At 46.7% G+C, this 22062-nt stretch overlaps 1 protein-coding gene across 2 annotated transcripts in view; it reads right to left on the bottom strand.

The window, feature by feature from the left end:
• Positions 1-22062, bottom strand: part of GGNBP2 (gametogenetin binding protein 2) — a 350746-nt gene that overhangs the window by 253748 nt on the left and 74936 nt on the right. For both annotated transcript variants that reach the window (XM_040424123.1, XM_040424122.1), the window contains exon 3: positions 1572-1825. In XM_040424123.1, the coding sequence (XP_040280057.1) occupies positions 1572-1825 (254 nt within the window). The remainder of the gene's footprint in view (positions 1-1571; positions 1826-22062) is intronic.

The following is a 22062-nucleotide window of genomic DNA, read 5'->3' on the forward strand; positions in this document are numbered from 1 at the left end:
TAAGGTCACGTCTTGGTAACAAGTGACAGTACTGTGTGATCCCGACGTACAGTGATGTCAGGCAGGGTTGCGAGGTGTAGCTCGACAGCGGCGATACCATCCATGTAGCGATTTTATTTTTGCTATTTTTTTTTATTGAAAAGCGTATTTTTAAATGAAAAAAAAAAAAAAAAAAGTGTTTAATTGGAATTTTTTTTTACCTTTTTTAGCCACTGAGGGGATTATAACAGGCAATCTTCTGATTGCTTCTAAAATAAAATGCACTATCCCTACAGTGTATTGCATTTTAATGTCGGCGCTTAGCGACACTGACCACTCAAGGCAGGCTTGGTGACTACACCAGTTCCCAGCCAGCCTATACACACATTGGCACCCAAAATTGCAGTTGCGGGTTGCTAACTGTTAGAGCAGGAGGTCAGCTCTCCTGTGAGAGCAGAGCCGCATTTTCTGCTGCACAGGGAACCCGTGCAGTGCTTAGACCAGGCCATCATGAAAAGGAAACAGCCCAGTCTCTAAGGTAGCTCATTATAGATTAAGAAACTGCCTAATATGGTTTATATAAATAATGTTCCCAGTCTAGAATGGGTAGACTTGGGCTTATAAAAAAGGAGAACCCACCTTTATGTCATACAACTTACTAATAAAATTAGGGGGGAAAAACGGTTGCTAATTTCCAGAAGCAGTACCACACCTGACCTGTCCATAGGCACTGTATGGCACGGTTTTAAGAAAACAGCAGTCAACTCTGCTAGTTCAGAACAATCCCTTTAAGAATAATAGGGGTCATTTAAAGGGTTGCCTGCTTTATGCAATCCCTAATAAAGGTTTTTCTGTCAATTATTTGTCCCCCAGTGACAAGCTTTAATCTGTTTGGCAACTTGGCAGTGGAAATTAAACACTGCACAGGTCAATTGTTTGCCTGAGTAACGCAGGGGGTCCTCTAGAACATGAGGCTTTCTACCCACTCCCCATTATGGTTTACAGATGATCCTAAACTAAAGAAACCACTCTTAAAGAGGACCTTTCATCTGGCAAAAAATTGTGAATCAAGTGTCATCATCTGTACAGCGGCGCCCAGGGATCTCACTGCACTTACTATTATCCCTGGGCGCCGCTCCGTTCTCCCGTTATGTCCTCTGGTATGTTCGGGGACTTGGTTATAGTAGGAGGAGACTGCCCTTGTTCTCCTGGGCGTCTCCTTCTCCCAGGCTGTAGCGCTGGCCAATCGCAGCACAGAGCTCACAGCCTGGGAGATTTTTTTTTTCCCAGGCTGTGAGCTCTGCGCTGCGACTGGCCAGAGCTACAGCCTAGGAGAAGATGAAGCCCAGGAGAACAAGGGCATTCTCCTCCTACTATGACCAAGTGACCGAACATATTGGAGGGCATAGCGAGAGAACTGAGCGGCGCCCAGGGATAATAGTAAGTGCAGTGAGATCCCCGGACGCCGCTGTACAGATCATGACACTTAGTTCACAATTTTTTGCCAGATGAAAGGTCCTCTAACTCAGAATTCTACCTTAGTGGGTATATTTACATAGGTTTTCTAAACTAAACAACTTAAAGCAACTTACCCACAAACATAAAACAGGGTGTACAGCTTCGCTGCATCAGCCATGCAACTGTGTGAAAGAGTAAGAATGCCCTTCGCACCAACTGACAATGGATCCAATGCAGGATTTCCAGATTCAACAAGCTGTGTGAATAGACGCTCCACACTTCTCCGACAACCAACACATGGGACCAACTGAGAAAGGGTATTGAAAACTTCTCGTGATGTCACCATCATGGCAAGATTCATATCTTGTTCTTTGAGCATACTGTGGCGCTGAAAAAAATACAAATACTAAATTATATTTTTATTTTTAATTTTAATTAACAGCAACAAAAAATACAACTTATTCAAATATTATGAAAGGTGCTGCATGGAAGAAAAAAAATTAATGAACAAGGCCTAAGAACCAAATCATGTGTGATAATAAACTAAATATGGACATTAACACAGATCACTTTGCCTGTGATTAGCTCTGTATCAGAATTGTGTCTGCAATTCTCGTGCTACGGGTCTAAAATATTTTTCCCATCTGTATTACCATCAGCACTACTGCCACATGTGAACTAAGCAGAAAAGTGTAAAAAAGGATTCTACACATTTTAATGAGCATTAAGGTTATTGAAATCTAAATATTCATTGAGCGCTCCTGCTGCAATCGCCTCCTGAGTAAGGCTACTTTCACACTAGCGGCAGGACGGATCCGACAGGCTGTTCACCCTGTCGGATCCGTCCTGCCGCTATTTCGCCGTGCCACCTGACTGCCGCTCCGTCCCCATTGACTATAATAGGGACAGGGGGCGGAGCTCCGGCGCAGCACGGCGAGAGGCCGCCGGACTAAAAGTACTGCATGTCCGACTTTTTAGTCCGGCTGCATCTGCGCATTGCACCGGAGCTCCGCCCCCGTCCCCATTATAGTCAATGACGTCTCCTCTCAAGACTAAATAAATGTATTTGAATCTTTCCTCATATCCAAGGTTCTATGCCTTTAGGTTTATGATGTAGTGATCAGATACAAACACTAAATTAAACGTATATGACAGACAGTATCAAGTGCTTTTGCAAATCCTAGAACATAATTAGATCCACAGCCGCTCCTCTATCCAAGCTTCTACTCCAGCTTTTGGAATTTTTAAGCTGAACCAGAGTGTTTTAAATGCTGGAAAGAATGAATAATATATGCATTGCTGCTATATATTTCTATATATTATTAATTTATACTTATTGGTCCTAAATGGGTGGAATGGGTTACTTGCAGTTATATATAATGGTTATTTCTAGAATAAAAAAATTATCTTCTTGATTACTCTTTATATGGTGCATTCCTGAAATAAGTGGGGATAATTTTAGTACGAAACTATGAAAAAAGGTTTATTACATTTATATTTTTATAGAGTACCGATAGGTCACTTCTGGTGAAACAGGGACGAGATGTGGAGGAGGATAGACAGATGTTACAGCTGACACTCTGCCTTCCTGAATAGGGGCGGGGGAAAGACAGCGCACCTGCCAGTTCAGGATACCAGAGCGGTAGCCATGCAACGACTTAGATGTTTAAACCCTTTCCTGCCGCAGTCCTTAGGGACCTCTGTATGGAAGGGGTTAACAATCGGGCCACTGCTATGCTGTGGCACTGGCCTGATGCTTAAAAGGTTACCAGAGGGAGGAAGCTCCCTCTCCCCCCCATCGGGCCACTGCATATACATGACGGGCTGACTCAGGTAGACTCTGTGGGGGAGATTAAAACTGGTGTAAAGGAAAACTGTGCTATGTAACAGGATGTGGGGGCGGGTCAGCAAAGCTATGCTGGTGCATGTAAATAATAGGAACGCCCATGCTGCCTGAGGAGAGATGACAACAATGAGTTAAACTCATGGAAGAGCATTTTTAAATGCATGTGAAGCAAAGCCGATACCAATAAACAAGTTAAATTTTGTTTTGTGTTCCATTACAGTAAAATTTGTGTTTATTGATGTTTTAAAGTACAAAAGGTCTCCATAGTTTAGAAACTTTACCAACCCTTTAGGTGTTCCACAGGAATTACAGCAAACCGGAAATGAAAAGTAAACATTTTTAAGACATTCCACATTAAACCATTTTTTTTTACTTAACACAGCAAGACTAAACGGCAAAACAAACCTCAATATTGATTACCTTGATTCTACAGTTTTCAGAAACTCTCCTTATATGATCGTGAACTGCTGTATGGTCACACAAGTGTTCAGGAAGGAAACTGCTAAAATGGTTTTTGGAGAGCAGATTTCACTGGAATGGTTTTCAGGTGCCATGTTGCATTTGAAGAAACTATGATGTATCCTTAACCCCTTAAGGACCGGGCTCATTTTCACCTTAAGGACCAGGCCATTTTTTGCAAATCTGACCAGTGTCACTTTAAGTGCTCATAACTTTAAAACGCTTTGACTTACCCAGGCCGTTCTGAGATAGTTTTTTCGTCACATATTGTACTTCATGTCACTGCTAAAATTGGGTCAAAAAAGTAAATTTTTTTGCATAAAAAAATACAATTTTTACCAAAAATTTTGAAAAATTAGCAAATTTCAAAGTTTCAGTTTCTCTACTTCTGTAATACATAGTAATACCCCCAAAAATTGTGATGACTTTACATTCCCCATATGTCTACTTCATGTTTGTAGCATTTTGGGAATGATATTTTATTTTTGGGGATGTTACAAGGCTTAGAAGTTTAGAAGCAAATTTTGAAATTTTCAGAAATCTTCAAAATCCCACTTTTTATGGACCAGTTCAGGTTTGAAGTCACTTTGTGAGGCTTAGATAATAGAAACCTCCCAAAAATGACCCCATTCTATAAACTACACCCCTCAAGGTATTCAAAACTGTTTTTTCAAACTTTATTAACCCTTTAGGTCTTCCACAAGAGTTAATGGCAGATGGAGAAACAATTTTGAAATTTCTATTTTTTGGAAAATTTTCCAATATAATAAATTTTTTCCAGGAGTAAAACAAGGGTTAACTGCCAAACACTCAAAATGGGTTGCCCTGATTCTGTAGTTTGCAAAAACACCCCATATGTGGTCGTAAACTACTATTTGGCTAAACGGCAGGACATAGAAGAAGGGGAATGTCATATGGTTTTTGGAAGGCAGATTTTGCTGGACTGGTTTATTTACACCATGTACCCTTTCAAGCCCCCTGATGCACCTCTAGAGTAGAAACTCCATAAAAGTGACCCCATCTAGGAAACTACGGGATAAGGTGGTTGTTGTTTTGGGACTATTTTAGGGGTTAATTTGATTTTTGGTTGCTCTATATTACTCTTTTTGAGGCAATGTAACAAAAAAATTAAATTCTAAAATTGTTTCTACATTCGCTATTTAGTTTTGTGGAACACCTAAAGGGTTAACATAGTTTGTAAAGTAACTTTTGAATACCTTGAGGGGTGTAGTTTCTTAGATGGGGTCACTTTTTTGGAGTTTCTAGTCTAGGCTACATCAGGGGGGGTTTCTAATGGGACATGGTGTCAAAAAAAAAACTGTCCATCAAAATCTGCCTTCCAGAAACCATATGGAGTTCCCTTCGTTCTATGCCCTGCCGTGCGGCTATATAGCCATTTACGACCACATATGGGGTGTTTCGGCAAACTACAGAATCGGGGCAATAAATATTTAGTTTTGTTTGGCTGTTAACCCTTGCTTTATTACCGGCAAAATGGATTCAAATTGAAATTTTGCCCAAAAATGGGTGTTTTGGCACAGTTTTTATTTTATATTTTTAACACCGTTCATCCGAGGCGTTTGGTCAAAAGTAATTTTTATAGCGACGACTTTTACGCACGCGACGATGCCCAATATGTATGTCTCTCAGTCTTTGGAGACACTAAGCAGGCATCCTAAAACTGCGGCCCTCCAGATGTTGTTAAACTACAATTCCCACCATGCCCTGCTGATGGCTGTAGGTTGTCTGGGCATGCTGGGAGTTATAGTTTTACAACATCTGGAGGGCCGCAGTTTGAGGATGCCTGCACTAAAACTAATATTTTTTGGGGAAAGAAAAATTGTTTCTGTGTCTCCAAAGTCTGAGAGCCATAGTGTTTTATGTTCTCTAGTGGACTGTTGGGGATTATAAAAATTTAGTACTCCATGGAAGCGTGATACTCCCTGAAGCAATAGATAATGCAGAGGCCCGGATGATCGGGGCACGTGTCACACTGAGTGGTGGTGTCCTTCCATATCCCCCTCTTGTGACACACTCTGCACTTTTTTTGGGTTCGTCCCTTCTTTCCAGTATGGGGGACCACACCTGGAAAGTGTTGGCCAGGGACGATCCGGGCGCCTCCAGTTCCCGAGGTACTCCGGCCTGCTCTTTCCCGGTCTGAAAAGATCAGGGCCTTGAGGACTGCCTCATAGAATTGGAGGAATGTCCCTGTGCTGCCAGCACTTCGGGATAGTACAAAAGAGTTGTACATGGCAACCTGCACCAAGTAGACCGCAAATTTTTTGTACCATGCCCGGGTTTTGCGCATGGCGTTATATGGCTTGAGGACTTGATCAGAGAGATCAACTCCTCCCATATACCGATTGTAGTCGACGATACAATCGGGCTTGAGGACCGTTGCCGCGGTACCTCGCACAGGGACTGGGGTGGTGCTGTTACTGTGGATTGTTGACAGCATAAGGACATCCCTCTTGTCCTTATACCTGACCAGCAACAGGTTTCCACTGGTAAGGGCACAGGTCTCACCCCTGGGGATAGGTACCTGGAGGGGGTAGGCAGGGAGGACGCGTTGATTTTTCCGCACGGTCCCACAAGCGAACGTGGATCTGGCGGCAAGGGACCTGAACAAGGGGATACTGGTATAAAAGTTATCCACGTACAAGTGGTAACCGTTATCCAGCAGTGGGTACATAAGGTCCCACACGAGTTTCCCGCTAACACCCAGAGTGGGGGGACATTCTGGGGGTTGAATACGGGAATCTCGCCCCTCGTACACACGAAATTTGTAAGTGTACCCTGAGGTACTCACAAATTTTGTATAGCTTCACGCCATACCTCGCCAACTTTGTGGGAATGTATTGGCGGAAACTGAGTCTCCCCTTGAACGCAACGAGAGACTCATCAACCGCGACCTCCCTTCCAGGTACGTAGGCCTCCATGAATTTGGCCCCAAAGTGATCGATGACCGGCTGTATCTTATACAGCCGGTCATAGGCAGGATCACCTCGGGGTGGACATGCTGCATTATCGGAATAATGCAGACATTTCCGGACGGCCTCAAACCGGGAGCGTGTCATGACCATACTGTACAGTGGGGTCTGGTATAGGACGTCCCCACTCCAGTATTGCCTGACACTGGGTTTTTGGACTAGACCCATATGCAGCACGAGGCCTCAAAATGTCCTCATCTCTGCTGCACTGACCGGCGTCCAGCCACCGGGTCTAGCCAAAAAGGAGCCTGGGTTTTGAGCGACGAACTGTTGGGCGTACAGATTCGTCTGCTCCACCATCAGATTCACCAGTGGGTTTCTGAAAAAAAAACTAAAATAGTCAATTTCAGTAAACCCCACTGTGGGAATCTGGATTCCAGGATTGCCAGCAAAATCCGGAATCTCAGGCTCAAAGTCCACTGGGGGACACCAACTAAGTTCATCGGCAGGGGGCTCCGGTGGACTTATTTGGTGGGCCGGGAAACCAGTACGAACCCCAGGGCGGCTCGTACTAGGGTGGGCCACAGGATCCCTAGCATGTGGGGCCCCTGGCTCCGCCTGGCAGCGTCTCCGCCGCCTTGGTGGCTCATCGTCATCCGATGATGATGAGGAGGATGCGGATGATAAAAGGAACGTGGGGTCATCCTCATCCTCACTGGGGCTCTCAGAGTCGGAGGCAATCTGGGCGTATGCCTCCTCGGCCGAGAACATCCGGCGGGCCATGGGTGTGTGTGCGTGTATGTGTGCGTGTGTGGAAACCTTTATTATATGTGCGTGTGTGTGGGGGCAACGGGTGTTCACGTACTAAAAAAGGCAAAAAAAGAAAGGGCTGATCAGCGGTCGGTGGGGCGGGCGATGCGCTAACAGTGGACGGACGCTAAAAAGTGCCGGCCAGTCAGCGCACGCAGAAAAAAAAAAAAGTGGTGGTGGGGGGGGGCTGGTGGGGGGCAAGTGGCAGGGGGGGGTCTGGGGTCTGATGGATGGATCAAAAAAAGTTTTGAAATAAAAGAATTTTTTATTTTTTTTTCTAACTAACTTTTCCCTTCTTTCCCTGCCTAACGGTGCCTCTCCCTCACTGACCCTAACCTACCTGGGTGGCGATGGGTGCAGGAGGGTGATGGATGGCGATTATGGGGACGCAGGAGCTGATGCTGAACGATGCTGCACGGTCAGGGTGCTGGACAGGAAGAGGAGGGGAGAGAGGAGCGCAGGAAGTTTGAATCTGGCGCCTCTCTCCCCTGCACCAATCAGCACCCTGGACAGCAGGCATCAGCACCAGCACCGCCTCTCCAAATCCTCGGACTGCGATAAGTGGTGTATAATCACGCCACCGATCGCAGTCTTTTTCCGGTTCATTGGGTCACAGGACACCCGAATGGACCGGAAACGCAGAAAACCGCAGGTCTGAATTGACCTGCGGTTTTCTGCGATCGTCGATACGGGGGGGGGGGTCAAATGACCCCCCCCCCCTGCATTGTTACGGGATGCCGGCTGAATGATTTCAGCCGGCATCCCGTTCCGATTAACCCCCGCGGCGCCGGAATGCCGATTTTAAGTCAGGACGTACCGGTACGTCCTGTGTCCTTAAGGACTCGGGAAATAGGGCGTACCGGTACGTCCTATGTCCTTAAGGGGTTAAAGGCTATGTACATTTTTGGAGTCCAATTTTTTTTTAGGATTGCAATTAACTTATTTTGGGCTAAAAATAATATTTTTAATTGGCTTTTATTAAAAATATTGAGCTGTTGATTCAGAAAGGGTTAACCGTTTTTCTAACTGTGTGACAAGTACTTTCACTTCATTTAAGGCTACTTTCACACTCGCGTTTTGGCTTTTCGTTGGCGAGATCAGTCATGGGCTCTCACAAGCGGTCCAAACGGATCAGTTTTGCCCTAATGCATTCTGAATGGAAAAGGATCCGCTCAGAATGCATCAATTTGCCTACGATCAGTCTCCATTCCACTCAGGAGGCGGACACCAAAATTCTGCCTGCAGCGTTTTGCTGTCCAATGGACGAAACTGAGCCAAACTGATCGGTCTTGGCACACAATGTAAGTCGATCTGTTTTCTCTGACACAAAAGAAAACTGATCCGTCTCCCATATGTTACAGATAATACAAACTGATCCGTTCATGACAGATGCATGCGGTTGTATTATTGTAACGGATCAGTTTTTGCAGAACCATGACGGATCTGCCCAAAACACGAGTGTGAAAGTAGCTAGCCTAATAACCCTCATCTCTAAACTACTAAGAGGTCATATACAGTTATTTAAGCCACATTCTTATCAGTAAGATTAGGATTGAGTTTTTTTTTTTTTTTTTTTTTTTTTTATCAGATACATTTTTAATATTATTTTGTAAAAATAAATATAATTTTACAAAATTCTTGTGTCATATTATGTTCAACATACTCCAAAAATACTCATTGTACAAAACAGGATAGTCAATAAACAGGATCCTTACCATAAAAGATCCAACAACCATTGTAAGTCTGGACGGATCCGCTCGCCTCCGCACGGCCAGGCGGACACCCGAACGCTGCAAGCAGCGTTCAGGTGTCCGCTCGCTGAGCGGAGCGGAGGCTGAACGCTGCCAGACTGATGCATTCTGAGCGGATCCGCATCCACTCAAAATGCATTAGGGCTGTACGGATCCGTTCGTGGCCGCTTGTGAGCCCCTTCAAACGGAGCTCACGAGCGGACACCCGAACGCTAGTGTGAAAGTAGCCTAAGACCTATTTGTTTTAGTAACAGACCATGACATCACCTATGCACTATAAATCTTCAGCACACTAAGCTTAAATAAACACAATCAGCCCCATCTCTCCCTTCCCGGGTTAGCCCGGGAAGATCCTCAGACTATTTTGCAAAGGTATCCATGTACTACAAAATTCAGATCTGTCAATCAAGAGCCCCAAAAGGTATCAAATTTCGACATGCTATTATGCTTTATGTATACTCCTCTTTCCAATCTTATGACTGTATTCATTCTGGTAATGAATTCAGATATGCTTGGGGGAAGCGGCTGTATCCATTTAGCAGCTAGGGTTTTGCGTGCCTGATATAAGATTCTGTTGATTCCAATTGTAACATTTGGTGACAAGTTATCTGAATCTAACATACCAAGCAAGCAAAACCCAGGATCCAGTTTATAATTAGCGCTGCCGCGCAGCCCATTATCTCCTCTTAAAAGATAACCTGGTGCTCGGGGCACACGCTATCGTTTTGTGGCCAGAGTAAGTGGAGAAAGATGGAGGGAGTCCCTCCCTCCTATGACACGACCGCCGCTGAGCCCAATTAAATGAGCGGGCTCTGAAGCTGCACCATTGCCACCAATGAATGTGTGGTTCATTAAAGCAGAAGACTGAGGGATAAATGTCAGCACAATGTCCCTGTGGGTGTCCGGATTCTTTGGAGTGCCCAGGGCCCTGAGTATTCTGTCAATATGGAACAGTGAATAATCCTGTTGGGGCAGTAGGGTCTTAAAGAGCTCTGACGCTGTTTGATGCAATGAAGAGAGAATCTCAGGTACCCTTTGATACGAAGGTTCGCCCTTCTGAAGCGGTTTTCTAAATCTTCCAATTTAAGCTCCAAGGCATCCATTTGCGCTGCGTGGGTATGAATATCATGCCAATCCGCCGCTATGGCGTCGAACATGCTTCAACATCGGCTACACGTTGGCCTAGATCGTGAATTTGGCGGGAGAACTCAGTTACCGCTTGGGCTAGTTCATCCCGGAACATTTGTCTGATATTTTGAAAGAGGTCTCTCGGTGGATTGAGCTTTTTTTTTTTTTTTTTTTGTGAGGCTGGGACTAGTGATTGAGTTTCCCGGTATACCCTGATTAGAGTCCAGATTGGAGTCCGGGGCGGGTGGGGCCGCCATTTTGGAAGCAGCCTGAGGATATTATGGCCGGAATTGACTGGGATAGAGGCTGGGAAGTCGGCGGGTCACCCGATCGCTTGGTTTTAGTCATCGTCTCGGTAAGCTAGAAGCTCTGGTCAATGCTCAAGGAGCTGCTGAGCAGCGCTACACAGCACTCAGGGCTCCAGACTAAAAAAAAAAATATCAAGGAGCCATTGGCTCCTAACCTGAAAAATTTAGGAGCCAAAATTTTAATTGTTAGTCGCCAAATTTAAAATACATATAAATGACAGTATAATCAAAAAAAACACAGGTCTTGCCTAGGGTTGTCACAATACCAAAATTTTGACACCATAAAAAAGTATTGCGATACTTAATACCACGTTAAAAAAAAAAAAAAAAAAAAAAAAAAAAGCCGCGTGCATTCCAGATTTTATGGAACATCTGAACCATAATAGAACAGTCCTAACCTAATTTTTGTCGGGACAAGGTGACAAAAAAAATTGCAAATTGCACGTTTTTTGTTTTTTTTTTCTGTTACGGCGTTCACCGCATAGGAGATATAAATATTTTAATAGTTCGCACTTTTTTCGGGCGTGGCGATATGTAATTTTTTGTATTGTTTATATATTTTATATGTGAAATTGGGCAAGGGGGTGATTTAAACTTAATATTTTGGGGTTTGTTTTTTTAACTTTTTATTTAATAACTATTTCCCACCCTTAGGGGCTAGAACCTGGGATCTTTCATCCCTTGTCCTATTCACCCTGATAGAACTCTATCAGGGTGAATAGGACTTCACACTCTCCCTGCAGCTCTGTGCACACGGCACAATAGGGGCCATCCCTTGCGGCTCTTCAGCGTACGGGGCACCAGTGAACACTGAACAGACGCGTCCACTCTGGGGTTCCCTTGAACCCCTACTTCTTTGGTGTAAGAGCGGCTCAGTCAGCCCCAACTCCTGCCCCAGCTGGCTGAGCAAGGCCTATAGCTGAGCCCACCGGTATTATTATCCAGGCAGTCAAAGGGAAGGGCAGACTTCATGGGCCCTGGGGCCCCCTTGTAGGGAGGCTTCAAGTAGGGCCCCTTGGGTTTGTAGTAGGGGGGCTGTAGCCGGTAAGTGGGCCCATACTTTGGGAAGGGCGGATAGGGAGAGTGCATGATCAGAGTCCTGCAAGGAGTAGGTGGGCTGCGCGGCTGCTCCTTATATCAGCCTGTTATACCAGGCTCGTTACTTTAACGACCAGCAGCCCTGCAGCCTTAACACCTTCACTGCCAGCCACACTTGAGCCTCCCCAGCGTGGTGGCATCTCCGCATCGTAGGCTGTACAAATGACGGAGTGCTCCCTCATACCGCTGCACGTGCGCCAACCGATGTAACTGGTCACAATTGCACTTATCGGGCTCGCACCAGAAAAGCCCCCCTTCCCCTCCACACTTCAGCATAAAATAGGAAACGTGCAGAGAGAGTTAGGTAGACACGGGGATACTGGGCAGCGGCAGCCATTAGCAAGTGGCGAGGTGATCATCAGTCATGCTAATGTTAAGTATGTAAAGGATTAATAGGAGCCCCGCACTGGTCAAGACACTAAAAAGCTAGTGAACCATATATCTCTTTCAATAGTCCGTGCTTAGTAGGAGGGGAGGTTATCTCCTCCTACTAAGAACGGACTATTGAAAGAGATATGGTTCACTGGCTTTTTAGTGTCTTGACCAGCGCGGGGCTCCTATTAACCCTTGTCTTTCCTTAAAATAAGTTTTGTGAGCCCAGGCAGGGAGCTCACACGGAGCACCAGCAGCGGCCCCCCTGAGTGTAATCAGGGTCGTAAAGAAATAAGGATTAGCCTTTAGCAGCGGCAGCGCAGGGGTGACGGTGACTGTTTGTGGAAGGTTAAGTATTAGCTTCTCAAGCTAACCTGTTCTATGGAGCGGCTCCCTGTTTTCATGACTGAAGAGCAAGCTGCTACTGTGTTCAGCGCGGGAGAATGGGGGTGTGAGAGGAGCAGCCAATGGCAGGGCAGCCAGGGGATACTAAGACCAATCAGCAGCCTCCTCACTAATAACAGAGCTCTGTACTGTGCGGAGCTCTGTTATTGGATTGCCGATCTGCCTGCTGTATGAAATCCAGTTCTTAAAGCGGCAGAGCAGCGGAGGGTCTAGGCGCAAATGGAGACAAGACTACAAAGTCTTGTCGCCATTTTGCAATTCTAGGTCCCATTTGTGACCATTTTGGTCGCCATCTGGAGCCCTGGCCCTTCAGCAGTGGCGGGCACGGAGCTCACTCAGCGCACATCTTCCCTCGTGAATTCCGTGCATGCGCCCCCGAGTAGCGCTATGAAACAGGTTATCTTCCCCTCCAGGTCGGTGTGATATTAAACATCCATTCCTTAGTTTTTCAGGAGATAGTTCAGAAAAAAATTAAAGGCTGTGCCTTTTCTCAGATATATGGTGTTCTAGTTTGGCCCTTGTCTTCTCAGGAGAGGGCAATGTAAAAAATGAAGGCTGTGCCTTTAAGGATATGTAGCAGTGTTGCTGTTGTACTGACTTACGCAAAGTCTGCTGTGGTCATCAGAGGCCTTTAGGGGCTGAAGCCCTATAATGTGCTGGCTGGCCAGGGAAGTGGAGAGGGGTCCAGCCCAGGGCACTCAACAGGGGGTTCCCCCTGGTAATCTCTCACCCCTAATGTGGATCCGGCAGTCGGCGGACACAGAATTCCTCTACTCTCTCGTGGGAGGATGCTTGAGAAGGAGAGCTCTGCTTCCAAGATGGCGCCGCCACCTTGGAATTGTTCCCTGTCTGACCTGGTGAGTGGTGGGAGAGAGGGGGAAAGTTCTGACCTGGCGGAGCTTGGTCTCCGATCGATCCCCTCCGTGCTCCGCTGGGGTCCAAAGAGGAACCAGAGGGCCTTTGATGTGGAGCGACAGCGCTGCAGCCGCGGCTGGAAATAGAGGACGGAATCCGTCCTGCCGGCTAGGCCACAGATGTTTCTCGGACCGCCTGGGTGGTAGAAACTCCCCGCTTAGTTCTTTCGGCGTCAGATGATGAGGGGAGATCAGATTTGTGGCTTGTGGGGCACTGGGGTGGTTTTAATTGGGTGGATAGGGTAGGATTAAATCCTATACGCAGGAGTAGTTGTTGGAGACTTCCACACTGTCCAGCTGCAGGCCACGCCAGATTTGTATTTTTAAATGCTTTTTTGTCATATATTACCCTTATTACAGTAGCTTTATGCTATGTGCGGTTTAACTTTAGCTGTTTAAATTTGTTAGCGGTACGGATTATTTCTCGCTAATGTCATTTGGGGGGGCGACGACACAGCACCATGGGTATATGCCCAGCCACCACTAGGAGGAGACACTAGATATCAAAAGTTGGCTCCGCCCAGGTGGGCTATACCCTCTCCACAGCCAATAGGCTAATCAGTCTAGTTTAGTCTAGTGTCCGTAGGAGGCAGACATGACCTGCTCTGTTTTGTTTTTTTTGCAGGTCTTGCCGTTTTTTTTTTATTTATTTTATTCTTTTTCATTTCATCCGCAAGTCTCGACCTGCTCTATTGTGGGTAGCCACTTTAGTTGCACCCCCTGCGGGCGGATACTCTGAGTGCCTTGCCGGTCACCCAGTCCCCCATTACTGCATCTGCAGTGGCATGCCGGCAATCCCACGCAAGTTTGCCGAAGGGGTGACCCTGCAGCGCCTGAAGCAGTCGGATGTTAAGTATCTCCTCTGTGTCCCTGCCCCATGGGGTCCCCCGGGTTAGCATCCCCTTTTTTTCTGGCCAGGGGCTGGGATTCATTTTATTAGAGGGACCTGGGTAGGTTCCCCCTTCCCCCCCTTTGCATCCTCCTCCTCCCTAGCCACCCATACCTCTCCCAGCCCTTCCCTCACCTGTTTTGGGACACAGCTACTTTAGTCCCTGGCTTCTGCCTGGACTAGGCCGCATCTTCTCTGGCCTGTCCTCGGGGCCCAGGTGCTCCTTTTGCCTCGTTTCTTCCCTCCCTGAGCGTCGCTCCTCCTCACGAGCTCCCCACACCCATGTTTTTTCGTTCGGGAGGGCCCCCAGTCCCGTCGACGGCACACCTTTTCCGGCAACCTCATTAAATGGAGGCCCAGGCTTTTTCCACACTTAGGCCACGTTCTCTCCCGCCCCCTTCCCTCGCTTTTGCCTGGCCCCTCCCCGCTCCTCGGACAGGTTCCCCCTCCACCTATGCCACCTGCTGGTGCTGGTTTTCACCTAACTTCTGTTTCTAGAAGAAAGACCCTCCATCTTGCCAGAAGGGGGGTCCTTTCTCTCTGCAACCTTCTTGCACGATTCTGAAGCACCTCTTTGGGGACTCGGCACCTGGGATCCAGTAGGACAGCCTCTGGCTGACTGCTTTCTTTTTCAGGCTCTCTTTCTCAGCCCTCATATCCTCTTCCAGAGGACTCCCATTCCCAGCCCCCCCTCAGGTATTTACGTGCACCCGTTGCGATAAAGGGTTGCCATGGGTTCAGCCTGTTCAGACACTAGTTCCTGTAAACGGCCTCGGGTTGTCACAACTATGTCCAGCTCCTCCTCTGCATCCTCGGGTCACTCCCAGGACAGGTCTGAGGCTGGTAACTAATCCTTTCCTGCTGCACCATCCGTTGCCTCGGGGGACACCTCTGCACTGATTCTCTCTTGGAACAGAGCATCAGGCGGTCTTCCACCATACAGGTTCTCTCTGGGTGGTCAAAAACAAATGTCCACTGAGGAACCTCCCTTCCACAGGGTTGGTATCCCCTCTAGTGGGTTTTTGGATGCCACTCCCCTTGCTGCACACAGGTAAGTCAGTCCGCCACATGTTTAGCATGCCGGCACACCTATGTGGTCTCCCAGGTACGTACGCCTTCCCCTTAACAGGGGGGGGGTTCTTGTACCACTGCCAAATGCTGTACCCGGGAGACTTTCCTGGTTCCTATGTTTCTCCTTTTGAGCTGGAGTCATTTCACTATACCAGGGAATATATTTAGCACACCCTCCTAGTCGGAGAGTGTTCCCATCAGACGCTGTACCCAATACAACCATTCTGGCGCTAGTGTGCTTAACGCAAACATATTGCAGGGGAGCCCTGGTTCACCAGAGTAAGTGCCTGTACCAACTCCAGATGGAGCCATTACAGTGCACCATGCATCCGTATTTCTCCCTCTCCAGGCGGGGTATAGATGCCATCTTCAATAGCCGTAGCCACTGCACCTGCCTGATTCTAGTGTGCACCAAGCAGCCATATTGCTCTCTTCATAGGTAGAATACCTGTACCATCTCCAGATGGTGTAGTCATTACACTTGTCTGGTTCTATGGTGCACCATGCAGCCCCATTTCTCCCTTACCAGGCCAAGTATAGATGCCATCTTCAAATGCGGTAGCCATTGCACCTCTCTGGTTCTATTGTGCCCATTAAAGGGGTTATCCGAGTTATTTTTTTGTTCTATGTTCCTAACTAAGCAAATATAACAGCTTTCCAATTAACTCACTTTATCTCCAGTGGCTGGTTTCTCAGATTTCACTGAGGGTCACATGACCTGTGATGTCAGATTCTCTCCCTGCTCTAATAAAGGTCGTTTACAAGCCTGTAAACGAGAAGTCACTGTGCTGGCCACAGGCTTTTTCCACACTTAGGCCACGTTCTCTCCCGCCCCCTTCCCTCGCTATATTAAAAAAAAAAACCTGTCTGGTTTTAAAGGGAACCAGTCATCAACTTTATGCTGACCTCACTAAGGGCAGCATAAATGAGTGACATAAATGTTTTTCAGCTGTGTGTCACTCAGCTAAAAGTAAGTGGTTGCCGAGAACCAGCATCATAAACATTGCAGCCCAGGCCTGGAAAAGAGTCAAATCTACCTAAGAGTCATGGTTATTCATAATCTCCTGCTCTCTCACCCATCTGCTGACGATTGGCAGCTCTCTCCTAGACAGAAAGCGAGAAAACTAGGTAGAAGACTGTCAATCATCAGCAGGTGGGCAGGAATTCATGACTAGTCTCTGGTGGCCAGGACTCTTTTCCAGGCCTAATCTGCAATGATTGTGATGTTGGTTCTCGGCAACCACTTTTAACTTATAAATGACAGACCGCTGAAATCAACTCACCTGTCTCTACTTTATTCTGCCGTTAGTATGGGCAGCAAAAAGTTGATGACAGGTTCCCTTTAAATCTTCACTACAGTCGTATTTTCCAAATACTGTAGCATTTTCAGATGTGGTAGCTATGTTTCCACTCATTATATTGTGCACTACGCAGCCAGATTACTCCTATTATAGGCAGAGTATTTGTAGAATCTCTAAGTGCTGTGCCCTATTGGTTCAGTCTGTGGCCCATAGGGCTCCTGCATTACTGGGCGTTTCCCTCCCTTCCTGGGCTCTAATCTGTGCTAGGAAATCATGTGCCCCCCCCCCCTGTTATGCACCAGACAGGCAGACTCCCTACGCCATGGGCAGGTTGTTGGCAGTCATGCTAAGCTTGTTCTTTGTCAACCCTATAAAGTGCTACTGTATAACGCACAGCCACATAACTCCATTTCACTATGGAGTACTTGCGTTGTTGTTGTTACTGCCCCTCTGCTTAGTTTTCACTAAGTTACATGGCCCAGTCCTGGCAGAGTACCTGGATCACCACTAGATGTTCTGTCCCACAGGGGTACGAAGCATTGTGAACACCAGCCACTAATGCAGATTTCGGGTCATCACTGGATGTCCTCTATGATATGGCTGTGACAGGACTAGTGAGCGTCACACACCTATCTGGTGGGTGGAATTTTCTGCTGCTCGCTCTGGTATCGGATATGGTCCCGTAGTTCTCCCATGGTCCAGGTGTTCTGGTACGCCCTTATGCTCTCTGATAAATGGCGCTACATGATAGAAGTGTCGTTAACAGTTGGGCCTTGACGTTATCTGCACCTGTCAGTTTCTTCGCCTTTCCTTGGGGGTTTCATTGTGCTATGTTGGTAGCTGGTTTCTACATGTCAGTGTAGTCTCTCCAGTCTTCCCCTGGCAACTTCTGCATCCTTTCTGACCTATGGATTTCTGGCGATTCTTTTACAAAATCCAGGGTGCTGTACTTGCCCCCTTCTGGGACAGTGTTATATAGACTGCTTCTTGGGAGGGTTGGTTAACCATGGCCAATGTTTTTTCCCCTAGGGTGGATACATTTCATTTTCCTTAATATTCTGGCAATTGTTGTCCTCAGGTGGTCCAGTTCTATGGACCCTTCTTGAGCCTCTGACTGGGTAATCCTGCTTGCAGTTCCTGCCCCAAAGATTCTTTCACCATCTAGCTGGCCAGCTCCCTCTGGCGAAGCTACTCACGGCATCTCTGACCGCACATGCTCTGTATGACAGCTGTTTCTTTGGGTCCGGTTTGGTTCTTTACCCTCCTGGGTCCCCATAGGCTTGTTGCCCTATTGAGATTCTAACCTCTCTTCCCATGGTCACTTTTGAGATGGAGCTTTCCCTCGTTTTGAGAACTGTTCCTCCTTAAGCTATTTGGAGTCCTCTCCCTTCTACTCCAATATCTCTCAGACAACTGTGTCTCCGCGTGTATTACCAGGGCCTGCTACTGGTTTCCTTTTTTCTGAGACTTCATCTGGCCAGGGATATCTCTGGTCTTACATTTCTCAGTGATAATTTGTTAGTTTTTCAGAGGCTTTATTTTCCCTTCTCCTGGCCATTACCTAGGACCCCCTCCTCCCCCAGTAGTTGGCTTTTTTCTCTAGCAGGATGGAGTTTCCACCTTCTCATAAGGAGTTTCTCTTTTTCCACCTGCGTTGCTGTGGAAGGAGGCTTGCTCCCTTCCCATGGCGAGTCCTTGATATGATTTCTTTCAATTGTTTAGCCTCTAGTCCTAGTTACCTCTCTACCCTGGCCTTTACATGGGTTGGCCACGGACAGGCCGTGTTTTTGGTCTGAGACAATTTAGAGTTACTCCTTGCTGGGTCCTCTTACTGGTCAGGTCCCTTTGCTTCCAGGCCTTCTGAATCGCCTTCCTTTTGCCGAGGAGTGGTCCACAGGGTCATTTAGCCTGTTTCCAGGAAGTTTTTTCCTTGGTTAAGGACTGCTTCCGTCCTTTTTCCAGGCATTTTCTCTCCTGCCAGGCACCCTCAGTCCATTTTTTCTTTTTGGGTCTGTCCTTTTATGGAGTCTCTTCCTGGAGCATTCTTGTCATGCATTTTCATAAGTGTACAGTCTTATCTGAAGATATTATAATCTAAATATCATTGCCTTTAAGTATAAAGCCAGACTGAACCAGAGTCTAATATCTTTCTATAGGCCGAGATGAGGTTATGCCGAGTTCAATTTGGGTAACCTGTTTGTAACGGACATAGAATGTATTGGCTCTTAAAATTATTGTGAGCAGATGTAGTGCATCTGTTAATACTATAATGGGTCGTACAGACATGTGTCTGTGAAAGAGAACCATTTAAATAGCAATGTATTTTACTTCATTACAAAGTCATTAAGAAAGTCTGCCTTATAGGAATCATTGGGTGTGTGAATGTCCCATTCAGGTCTTCATAATTATATTCTATATATTCCTGTGTGGTATATTTAGATTTGCAACATATCTTAAACAATGGATTATATAAATATGTAATCTATGTGTAACAGTCTGTCGATAGATATCCATCTATCTCTATCATTTAGAATATATATTTTATGCCATGTATATCTCACTGACTGGATATAACTTTTTAAGGTTTAGAAAGTATTGAAGTTATCTTCCTACTAATTGGGTTTCATGAGGAGAGCTGAATATTATTAGCCAGCCATGTGGGCAAGTTAACCACCTCAGCCCCCAGTGCTTAAACACCCTGAAAGACCAGGCCACTTTTTACACTTCTGACCTACACTACTTTCACCGTTTATTGCTCGGTCATGCAACTTACCACCCAAATGAATTTTACCTCCTTTTCTTCTCACTAATAGAGCTTTCATTTGGTGGTATTTCATTGCTGCTGACATTTTTACTTTTTTTGTTATTAATCGAAATTTAACGATTTTTTTGCAAAAAAATGACATTTTTCACTTTCAGTTGTAAAATTTTGCAAAAAAAAACGACATCCATATAGAAATTTTGCTCTAAATTTATAGTTCTACATGTCTTTGATAAAAAAAAAAATGTTTGGGTAAAAAAAAAAATGGTTTGGGTAAAAGTTATAGCGTTTACAAACTATGGTACAAAAATGTGAATTTCCGCTTTTTGAAGCAGCTCTGACTTTCTGAGCACCTGTCATGTTTCCTGAGGTTCTACAATGCCCAGACAGTACAAACACCCCACAAATGACCCCATTTCTGAAAGTACACACCCTAAGGTATTCGCTGATGGGCATAGTGAGTTCATAGAACTTTTTATTTTTTGTCACAAGTTAGCGGAAAATGATGATTTTTTTTTTTTTCTTACAAAGTCTCATATTCCACTAACTTGTGACAAAAAATAAAAAGTTCTATGAACTCACTATGCCCATCAGCGAATACCTTGGGGTCTCTTCTTTCCAAAATAGGGTCACTTGTGGGGTAGTTATACTGCCCTGGCATTCTAGGGGCCCAAATGTGTGGTAAAGAGTTTGAAATCAAATTCAGTAAAAAATGACGAGTGAAATCCGAAAGGTGCTCTTTGGAATACCTTGGGGTCTCTTCTTTCCAAAAGGAGATTTTTGTGAAACTCACCTGTAAAATCTTTTTCTCGTAATTTCCATTGGGGGACACAGACCATGGGTATAGCTTTAGGAGGGACACTATGCAAAAAAAGAAGCTCCTCCTCCTCGGGCTATACCCCCAGGCACCTCCAGGAGAACTTCAGTCGTTGCAAAAGCAGTAGGAGAAGGAGAACGGAAACAAAACATTATGGAAACCATCACACAGCACACCCTAAGGCGTAAACCAAAAAAGGGGGCGGGAGCTGTGTCCCCCAATGGAAATTACGAGAAAAAGATTTTACAGGTGAGTTTCACAAAAATCTCCTTTTCTCGTTCATTCCATTGGGGGACACAGACCATGGGACGTCCCAAAGCAGTCCATGGGGTGGGAAAAAAGAACAAATCCAACACCGCCAGGAATAAACGTCCAGTAGTCAAACCGGAACCACAGCCTGCAATACCCTGCGCCCAAGAGCAGCATCAGCCGAGGCCAGAGAGTGTAACTGATAAAACTTTGTGAAAGTATGTAAGGACGACCAAGTGGCCGCCCTACACAACTGGGAAACGGATGCGCGATTGCGTCTAGCCCAGGAAGCACCCACTGCCCTTGTGGAGTGAGCGGTAATCCGCGACGGCGGAACGTGGCCGCGAGCGCGATATGCCGCAGCAATAGCGGAACGGATCCACCGCGCCACGGTGACCTTGGAAGCCGCCAGGCCCTTACGGGACCCTTCAGGAATCACAAAGAGAGAGTCTGAACGCCGGAAGGAAGCGGTAGCCCCCAGGTACACCTTCAGGGCCCTGACGACGTCCAGGGAGTGGAGAGCACATTCCTTGGGGTTCACCGGAGAAGGACAAAAAGAGGGCAGGACAAGATCCTCGTTAAGGTGGAAGGGAGAAACCACCTTGGGCAAAAAAGAAGGCACCGGCCTGAGCACCACCTTATCCTGGTGAAAGACCAGAAAAGGTTCCCGGCAGGAAAGTGCGGCCAGCTCCGAAACTCGCCTGATGGAGGTTATGGCCACCAGAAAAACTACCTTCCAGGTGAGTAAAACCAGAGAGATCTCCCTCAGAGGTTCAAAAGGCGCCGCCTGAAGGGCGCGCAGAACCAAGTTGAGATCCCAGGGGGGCAAGGGAGGCACATACGGAGGAACCGAATGCGCCACCCCCTGCAGGAAGGTTTTTACAGGTCTCAAAAAGGCAATGGACCTCTGAAAAAAGATAGCCAAAGCAGAAACCTGACCCTTTAAAGAACTGAGCGACAGACCCATGTCGAGGCCGGACTGGAGAAAAGACAGCACCACTGGGACAGAGAAACGTAGGGGCGAGTAGCCCGATTTCTCACAAAAACACCAGGAAGGCCTTCCAGGTGCGATAATAGATTCGTGAAGAAGCCGGCTTTCGAGCCCTGATCATGGTTCTTACCACCGCATCAGAGAAGCCTCTCTTCCTCAGGATGGCGGTCTCAACAGCCCCGCCGTTAAACGCAGCTGCCGTGAATTCTGGTGGAAGAGCGGCCCCTGAGACAAGAGATCCTCTCTGTCGGGCAGAGGCCACGGGACGTCCGCCAACATACGCGCGACGCTGGAGAACCAGGCGCGACGAGGCCAATCCGGAGCGACGAGAATGGTTGGTATCCCCTCCGCCTCGATCTTGCGCAGCACCTTCGGCAACAGAGGAATCGGAGGGAAGACGTAAAGGAGGCTGAACCGCTGCCATGGAAATACCAGCGCGTCCACCCCGTCCGCCCGTGGGTCTCGAGCGCGGGCAAGATACACCGGCACCTTGTGGTTGAGCCGGGAAGCCATCAAATCTACGTC

The sequence above is a fragment of the Bufo bufo genome, chromosome 3 (assembly GCF_905171765.1).
Source record: "Bufo bufo chromosome 3, aBufBuf1.1, whole genome shotgun sequence".
Taxonomy (NCBI): Eukaryota; Metazoa; Chordata; class Amphibia; order Anura; family Bufonidae; genus Bufo; species Bufo bufo.